At 49.4% G+C, this 9,215-nt stretch overlaps 1 protein-coding gene across 1 annotated transcript in view; it reads left to right on the top strand.

The window, feature by feature from the left end:
• Nucleotides 1-1,867: 1,867 nt before the first annotated feature.
• spock3 (SPARC (osteonectin), cwcv and kazal like domains proteoglycan 3) overlaps nt 1,868-9,215 on the top strand; it is a 34,242-nt gene continuing 26,894 nt past the window's right edge. The window contains exons 1-2 of the mRNA XM_055914367.1: nt 1,868-1,949; nt 2,197-2,316. Coding sequence (XP_055770342.1) covers nt 1,917-1,949; nt 2,197-2,316 — 153 coding nt within the window. The 5' untranslated portion in view covers nt 1,868-1,916. The remainder of the gene's footprint in view (nt 1,950-2,196; nt 2,317-9,215) is intronic.

Here is a 9,215-nt window from a genome sequence, read left to right as displayed (position 1 = left end):
ACTGACTGTTTTACTGACTGACTGTTTTACTGACTGACTGTTCTACTGACTGACTGTTTTACTGACTGACTGACTGTTTTACTGACTGACTGTTTTACAGACAGACTGACTGACTGACTGTGTTGAACATAATAAAAGGCTCCCTGTCCTCCTGATGTGAACCGAACTCTCTAAAACTGTCAGTAATAAAGCCTCTCCTGAAACAGCCGAACCTTGACTTGGAACACTTAAAAAGATATCGGCCTTTTTCGAATCTCCCTGGTTCAGATCTGATCTGTCTGAAATATATCAGTTTGTCTCTGTAGAGCAGGGGTGTCAAACTCAAATACCCAGTGGGACAAAATGTAAAACCTGAACAAAGTCGCGGGCCAACATTGAACAAATGAACCTTTTAATATGGACCCAAACAAGTTTTGCTTTAACATTGAATATGGAACAAGCATCGCTTATTACCATACAATATATAATTTAATAGTGGAGACATGCAAAATCGAATTTCAAATGAAAAAACACATCAATGGCATTCAATTATTAAATAAATAAAATGTAATTCCTGCTCAGGCTCACGTTTGAAAATGCTTGCTTTTTCTCTGGGCATACGAGGTCACAAACTTTCATCATGCACTTTTTCACCAACTCTCCCTCATTAAAGGGCCGGGCTGATTTTGCGATCTCTGCTGCCACTATATAACTAGCCTTTACAGCAGCCTCACTTTGTGATGTGGCTTTTTTGAACATATTCTGTTGTGAAACCAAACTTCTTTTCATCTCCTCTACTTTCTGGCTCCTTTGAGTCATGTCCAGGTCCTTGTATTTGTCATGGTGTTTCGTTTCATAGTGTCGTCTAATGTTGTACTCCTTACTTACAGCCACGTTGACTCCACAAACAAGACAAACAGGTTTGTCTTTTACATATGTAAACAGATATTCTGCCTCCCACTTGTCCAGAAAGCTCCTGTTTTCTGCCTTCCTTTTCGCCATTAATGGGAAGGGATAGCGCGCTGACGGTTGTAGCGTCTATGTTGCTATGACTACTGTCACAGAGGAGAGGGCGTTTCTGGGTATATTCTACTACTATATTTACCTGGCTACATTGGCCACCTATATGGACAGAGAGTCTGACTATAGAAGCACTGATTATATCGAATTTCCACTGTATTTATGATATAATATTATTATACTAATATGATTTATTGTATACAGCTTCATCTGTCCATATAGGGACTCTGTGACCTGTCCATATAGGGACTCTGTGACCTGTCCTTATAGGGACTCTGTGACCTGTCCATATAGGGACTCTGTGACCTGTCCATATAGGGACTATGTGACCTGTCCATATAGGGACTCTGGGACCTGTCCATGTAGGGACTCTGTGACCTGTCCATATAGGGACTCTGTGACCTGTCCATATAGGGACTCTGTGACCTGTCCATTCCATGTGAAACAACAGCTACTAAAACTTAAGCTCAACACACACATGGAGACACAACCAGCTCAACAACAGCCACTATCAACAACAAGAAACCAACTATCAAAGAGCGTGAGAAGCTGTAACGGCTCTAATGTGGTTTACGGAGAGGAAATCACACACACACACAAACACCGGTATGTGTGAGAGATATGGAGCCTGGTAAACATGGTTGATTTCTTATCGATAGGAAGCAGTCTGTATCGGACCGACACCGTCTTTCTCTCTCTCTCTCTCTCGCGCGGTCTCGGTGTCTCCATCTATCAGCACAGGAAAAATAGCGGAGGAGGAGGCGTGCGGGTGTGAGCAGCGTGTGAGCGGCGCGCATCCGTGAAACGGCGTTCAGCGGAGAGAGAGAGAGAGAGAGAAAGAGGGGGAGAGAGAGAGAGAAGGAGAGAGAGCAGTTATTCCGCATACGACAGAGAGCAGACAGACAGAGCGGCTAGCTATGCGACAGCAGCAACGACAGACTACCGACAAGGTAATAAAATGTCACCGACGGTTGGGTTTTCACCGTGTCGTCTTAGATGTGTCGTAGGCTAATTGCTTTTTTTATCAGGCCGCTGTTATAACAGATTGTGCTGCTTGTGTGTGTGTGTGTGTGTGTGTGTGTGTGTGTGTGTGTGTGTGTGTGTGTGTGTGTGTGTGTGTGTGTGTGTGTGTGTGTGTGTGTGTGTGTGTGTGTGTGTGTGTGTGTGTGTGTGTGTGTGTGTGTGTGTGTTCCGCAGATGTTGAGTTTGGCTATGCTGTGTGTGTGTGCCATCGCCGGTGAAGTGTCCGCTCGCTCTACCAGCTGGAATTTCCTGGATGACAAGTCGTTAACAGCACGATGGGACAAATTCCGGGATGTAAGTTATCTCTCTATCTCTCTCTCTATTTCTCTATCTCTCTATCTCTCTCTCTATCTCTAGGCTACCTCTCCTCTTCCCCCCCTCTTTACTATGTCATTCCTCTCCTCTGTCTGTCCCTGTTGTGATCACGCGCCTCTCGTTTTCTCCTTATGTCCGTGGCATGCGCGTCACGGGGCTATGATGAACCGAAGCGTGTCCCGTGTGTAGCTCCTCTGTCCGCGCGTTAGACGGTACAACAGGACAACTGCGAGGGCGTGACGTGAGAAGCAAAGAGTAGATGTCTCGATTTTATTATTATAATAATAATATAATTATTATTATATTAATGTCTTTAAAATCACTTTCTTTTGATATAAATGATTGTAGTAAACTACTAGTGTATGTCAGGGCATTGCATGACAGAGAGAGAGAGATGGGGAGGAGGAGAGGAAGAGAGAGCGAGATGGGGAGGAGGAGAGGAAGAGAGAGAGAGATGGGGAGGAGGAGAGGAAGAGAGAGAGAGATGAGGAGGAGGAGAGGAAGAGAGAGAGATGGGGAGGAGGAGAGGAAGAGAGAGAGAGATGGGGAGGAGGAGAGGAAGAGAGAGAGATGGGGAGGAGGAGAGGAAGAGAGAGAGAGATGAGGAGGAGGAGAGGAAGAGAGAGAGATGAGTAGGAGGAGAGGAAGAGAGAGAGAGATGAGGAGGAGGAGAGGAAGAGAGGAAGAGAGAGAGAGATGGGGAGGAGGAGAGGAAGAGAGAGAGAGATGAGGAGGAGGAGAGGAAGAGAGGAAGAGAGAGAGAGATGAGGAGGAGGAGAGGAAGAGAGGAAGAGAGAGAGAGATGAGGAGGAGGAGAGGAAGAGAGGAAGAGAGAGAGAGATGAGGAGGAGGAGGAGAGGAAGAGAGAGGGGGGGATGCGGTTCCATTAACTTGTGTTAAGCAACCATTATGCTGACTTGTTTACATCAGGCCTGTTACAATGTAAGTGAAAGAGAACACAGACACTCACACTCTCTCTCTCTCTCTCCTCTCCCTCTCTCTCGCTCTCCTTCTCCCCCCTCCTATCTCTCTCTCTCTCTCTCTCTCTCTCCTTCTCCCCCCTCCTATCTCTCTCTCTTTCTATCTCTCCTTCTCCCCCCTCCTATCTCTCTCTCTTTCTATCTCCCCCTCTGATTCAGTTAATTTTAAGTTAGTTTCAGTTGAATGCATTCCTGTCTCACTCCAACTAAACATATCAGCTCAACTCAGGTGGACCATGTGACAGAGCTCAGAACCAATTATAGAGCAGGGTTTGGTTTATGCAAATAAGGTGCAGGGATGAAGGGTGATTGACCATGGGACCTTGTGTGCGTGCGTGCGTGTGAACACAACAGAGAGATTTATAAATACTACATGCTATTGAGAGAGAGAGAGAGAGAGAGAGAGAGAGAGAGAGAGAGAGAGAGAGAGAGAGAGAGAGAGAGAGAGAGAGATAGAGAGAGAGAGAGAGAGAGAGAGAGAGAGAGAGAGAGAGAGAGAGAGAGAGGGGGGGGATACAGAGAGAGAGAGAGGGGGATACAGAGAGAGAGAGAGAGGGATACAGAGAGAGAGAGAGAGGGATACAGAGAGAGAGAGAGAGATTTTATATTTGGTATGTGTGTTATTGGAGTGTGCATGTCAAATAAAATAAAATGTTATTGTTTGTGTACACAACTTTTCAGATGTTATTGCGGGTGTAGAGAAATGCTTGTTAACAATTGTTAGCTAACAATTCACAACAATTCCCCAAAAGAATAAGAAAAAGAAAAGAATTAAGAAATATCAGATTCTGGAATATATATAATATGAATATATATAATATAAATATATATATAATATTAATATGGTTGGTCTTTATGGTTCATCTGTCGAAGTTTGTCAGGGTTTTAGGTGCCAATCCAAATTTGGAGGTTGAAGAGGCTGTTGTTCCTTCTTCTTCACCAAACGGTCTGTGTGGATGGACCATTACAGGTTGTCAGTGCACACTGAGGAACTTGACTTTTATCACCCTCTCCACGATGTGGATGGGGGGGGGGGGTGTTCTCGCTGCTGTCTCCTGAAGTCCACGATCAACTCCTTAGTTTCGTTGAGGGAGAGGTTATTTTCCTGACACCACTCCACCAGGGCCCTCACCTCCTCCCTATAGGCTGCCTCATCATTGTTGGTAATCAGGCCTACGACTGTTGTGTCATCTGCAAACTTGATGATTGAGTTGGAGGCGTGGCCACACAGTCATGGGTGAACAGGGAGTACAGGAGGGGGCTAAACAGCGGAGGTGTTGTTGCCTACAGTACCTTCACCACCTGGGGGTGGCATATCAGGAAGTCCAGGACCCAGTTGCACAGGACGGGGTTCAGACACAGGGCCCTGAGATTAGTGATGAGCTTGGAGGGCACAATGGTTTTGAAGGCTGACCTGTGGTCGATAAACAACATTCTTACGTAGGTATATGTCCAGATGGGCAGATCGTCTGTGGATCCGTTCGGACGGTAAGCAAATTGAAGTGGGTCTAGGGTGTCAGGTAGGGTGGAGGTGATATGATCCTTGACTAGTCTCTCAAAGCACTTCATGATAACAGAAGTGAGTGCTACGGGGCGATAGTCATTTAGTTCAGTTACCGTTGCTTTCTTGGGTACAGGAACAATGGTGGCCATCTTGAAGAAAGTGGGGAGACTGGGAAAACTGTCCGTAATCTCTCCAGCCAGCTGGTCTGCACATGCTCTGAGAACATTTTGGGATGTCTCTGGGCTGGTAGCCTTAAATGTCTTACTCACGTTGGCTACGGAGAAAGACAGTCGTGGTGAGCAGTGGTGGCCTGCGTCAGCTGTGTTTTCCTGGAAGAAGAAGGTGTTTAGCTTCTCCGGGCGCAAGGCATCGTTTCTGTGACATGGATGGTTTTCCCTTTATTGTCTGGAGTCCCTTCTGTCTGAGCCGTTAAATTATCACTTTGTTTCTGTACTGTCCTTTTAACTGTTCAATTGCCTTGTGGGGGACATAGCTGGACTGTTTTCTATTTAACCTTTATTTAGAAAGGCAAGTCAGGTTGTGATACAGCCTGGAATCGAACCAGGGTCTGTAGTGGCGCCTCTAGCACTGAGATGCAATGCCTTAGACCACTGCACCACTCGTCTATGTTCCCAGCCGTGGTTAAATGTGGCGGTTCCACAGGTTTTCTTTGTTTGGGTTCTGATCATCACAGTGGGAACAACATCCTCTATCCACTTCCTGATGAACTCAGAATCAGTGTTTACGTCAATGCTAATCTCAGAAGGCATACCGGAACACATTCCAGTCCGTGTGATCAAAACAATCTTGAAGAATTTGGTCAGACCAACGTTACAACGTTCCTGTTTAAGTTCCTGCCTATTGGAGTGGAGGAGCAGAATGGAGGCGTGATCTGATTTGCCGAATGGAGGGTGGGGGAGGCCTTGTAGCCGAATGGAGGGTGGGGGAGGCCTTGTAGCCGAATGGAGGGTGGGGGAGGCCTTGTAGCCGAATGGAGGGTGGGGGAGGCCTTGTAGCCGAATGGAGGGTGGGGGAGGCCTTGTAGGCCGAATGGAGGGTGGGGGAGGCCTTGTAGCCGAATGGAGGGTGGGGGAGGCCTTGTAGCCGAATGGAGGGTGGGGGAGGCCTTGTAGACGAATGGAGGGTGGGGGAGGCCTTGTAGCCGAATGGAGGGTGGGGGAGGCCTTGTAGCCGAATGGAGGGTGGGGGAGGCCTTGTAGCCGAATGGAGGGTGGGGGAGGCCTTGTAGACGAATGGAGGGTGGGGGGAGGCCTTGTAGCCGAATGGAGGGTGGGGGAGGCCTTGTAGCCGAATGGAGGGTGGGGGGAGGCCTTGTAGCCGAATGGAGGGTGGGGGAGGGCCTTGTAGACGAATGGAGGGTGGGGGAGGCCTTGTAGCCGAATGGAGGGTGGGGGGGGGCCTTGTAGCCGAATGGAGGGTGGGGGAGGGCCTTGTAGCCGAATGGAGGGTGGGGGAGGCCTTGTAGCCGAATGGAGGGTGGGGGGGGCCTTGTAGCCGAATGGAGGGTGGGGGAGGCCTTGTAGCCGAATGGAGGGTGGGGGAGGCCTTGTAGCCGAATGGAGGGTGGGGGAGGCCTTGTAGCCGTTCCGGAAGGGGGAGTAGCAATGGTCAAGAGTTCTCGATGAGTGAGTATCACAAGGGATGTTTGGATAAAACCTGGGGTAGCGTTTTCCCCAGATTCCCAGCTTCAATACATGCGGCCTCAGTGGTTCCAGTTTGCACAAAATCCAGCGTAGTTCCTTGAGAGCCGTCTGTGTCGGCTTGGGTGGAAAAGGAGGAGGGAGGAAGGAGAGAGGAAGGAGAGAGGAAGGGAGAGAGGAAGGAGGAGAAAGAAGGAGGGAGGAAGGGAGAGAGAGGTGGAGAAAGAAGAAGGGAGAGAGAGAAAGCGAGAGGGAGAGACACCATTATTGTTATTGGTGTGTGTGTGTGTATGTGTGTGAGTGTGTGAGTGTGTGAGTGTGTGAGTGTGTGAGTGAGTGTGTGAGTGTGTGAGTGTGTGAGTGAGTGAGTGTGTGAGTGAGTGAGTCTGTGAGTGAGTGTGTGAGTGAGTGTGTGAGTGAGTGAGTGAGTGAGTGAGTGAGTGAGTGAGTGAGTGAGTGAGTGAGTGAGTGAGTGAGTGAGTGCCTGCCTGCCTGCCTGCCTGCCTGCCTGTGTGCCTGCCTGCCTGCGTGCGTGCGTGCACGGTCGTGACGATGACTGAAGATAATTATCTTGGGAGGTAATGCGGTTGGCATTTGATGGTGAGGTATTCTAGATCGGGAGAACAAAAGGACTTGAGTTCCTGTACGTTACCACGACGACAGCATCAGTAGTTAATCATGAAACACCTCCCTCTTTCTCTTTCCCGGAGAGTTCTTTATTCCTGTCCGTGCGATGGACAGAGAACCCTGCTGTCTGGATGGACAGAGAACCCTGCTGTCTGGATGGACAGAGAACCCTGCTGGCTGGATGGACAGAGAACCCTGCTGGCTGGATGGACAGAGAACCCTGCTAGCTGGATGGACAGAGAACCCTGCTGGCTGGATGGACAGAGAACCCTGCCGTCTGGATGGACAGAGAACCCTGCTGTCTGGATGGACAGAGAACCCTGCTGGCTGGATGGACAGAGAACCCTGCTGGCTGGATGGACAGAGACAGTACATCCAGAGAGAGTCATGACTCCATTAGACATAGTATGTTTCAGTCCCTGGTGTCTCTCTGGAAGGACATCGTCGCCCTGAGCTCGTCTACTTCTCCCGGGACTGAACGTTAGAGAGTAGCATACTCAGGAGCGATGGACGGTGTGCACGCCTCCTGAGTCTGACTAGGACCTCACTCATTCTTCCTCTTCTCTGTTGTCGCCGTCTTGGAGCTGGTGCGTGTGTGTGTTTGCTGTGCTTGTGTGTGTGTCTGCGTGTGTATGTCTGTGTGCTTGCTGTGTGTGTGTGTCTGCGTGTGTGTGTCTGTGTGCTTGCTGTGTGTGTGTGTCTGTGTGTGTGTGTGTGTGTGTGTGTGTGTGTGTGTGTGTGTGTGTGTCTGTGTGCTTGCTGTGCGTGTTCCATTAAGGAGTGAGTCCTCAGCCGCTGGCCTGGTCAGAGAGAGTGAGAGGCTCGACCCCCATAATGTGCACTGCTCTCTTTATTCTGTCCCCATCCTGTCTCTGCCGCTCCAAGGTGATTGGTCTATAAATACTCCCCAGAGATGCTTGGCTGGACTGGGTTCATTCTGTCTGCTGGACTGGGTTCATTCTGTCTGCTGGACTGGGTTCATTCTGTCTGCTGGACTGGGTTCATTCTGTCTGCCGGACTGGGTACATTCTGTCTGCTTGGCTGGACTGGGTTCATTCTGTCAGCTAGGCTGGACAGGGTTTATAATGTCTGCTTGACTGGACTGGGTTCATTCTGTCTGCCGGACTGGGTTCATTCTGTCTGCTGGACTGGGTTCATTCTGTCTGCTATACTGGGTTCATTCTGTCTGCTGGACTGGGTTCATTCTGTCTGCTGGACTGGGTTCATTCTGTCTGCTGGACTGGGTTCATTCTGTCTGCCGGACTGGGTTCATTCTGTCTGCTAGGCTGGACTGGGTTCATTCTGTCTGCTGGACTGGGTTCATTCTGTCTGCTAGACTGGGTTCATTCTGTCTGCTGGACTGGGTTCATTCTGTCTGCTGGACTGGGTTCATTCTGTCTGCTGGACTGGGTTCATTCTGTCTGCCGGACTGGGTTCAATCTGTCTGCTGCACTGGGTTCATTCTGTCTGCTGGACTGGACTGGGTTCATTCTGTCTGCTGGACTGGGTTCATTCTGTCTGCTGGACTGGGTTCATTCTGTCTGCTGGACTGGGTTCATTCTGTCTGCTGGACTGGGTTCATTCTGTCTGCTGGACTGGGTTCATTCTGTCTGCTGGACTGGGTTCATTCTGTCTGCCGGACTGGGTTCATTCTGTCTGCTGGACTGGGTTCATTCTGTCTGCTGGACTGGGTTCATTCTGTCTGCTAGACTGGGTTCATTCTGTCTGCTGGACTGGGTTCATTCTGTCTGCTGGACTGGGTTCATTCTGTCTGCTGGACTGGGTTCATTCTGTCTGCCGGACTGGGTTCAATCTGTCTGCTGCACTGGGTTCATTCTGTCTGCTGGACTGGACTGGGTTCATTCTGTCTGCTGGACTGGGTTCATTCTGTCTGCTGGACTGGGTTCATTCTGTCTGCTAGACTGGGTTCATTCTGTCTGCTAGACTGGGTTCATTCTGTCTGCTGGACTGGGTTCATTCTGTCTGCTGGACTGGGTTCATTCTGTCTGCTGGACTGGGTTCAATCTGTCTGCTGCACTGGGTTCATTCTGTCTGCCGGACTGGACTGGGTTCATTCTGTCTGCTGGACTGGGTTCATTCTGTCTG

This window comes from Salvelinus fontinalis, unplaced genomic scaffold, assembly GCF_029448725.1.
Source record: "Salvelinus fontinalis isolate EN_2023a unplaced genomic scaffold, ASM2944872v1 scaffold_0539, whole genome shotgun sequence".
Classification (NCBI taxonomy): Eukaryota; Metazoa; Chordata; class Actinopteri; order Salmoniformes; family Salmonidae; genus Salvelinus; species Salvelinus fontinalis.
The sequence above is the reverse complement of the archived record's forward strand: the minus strand, read 5'-3'. Positions and strand labels throughout refer to the sequence as shown.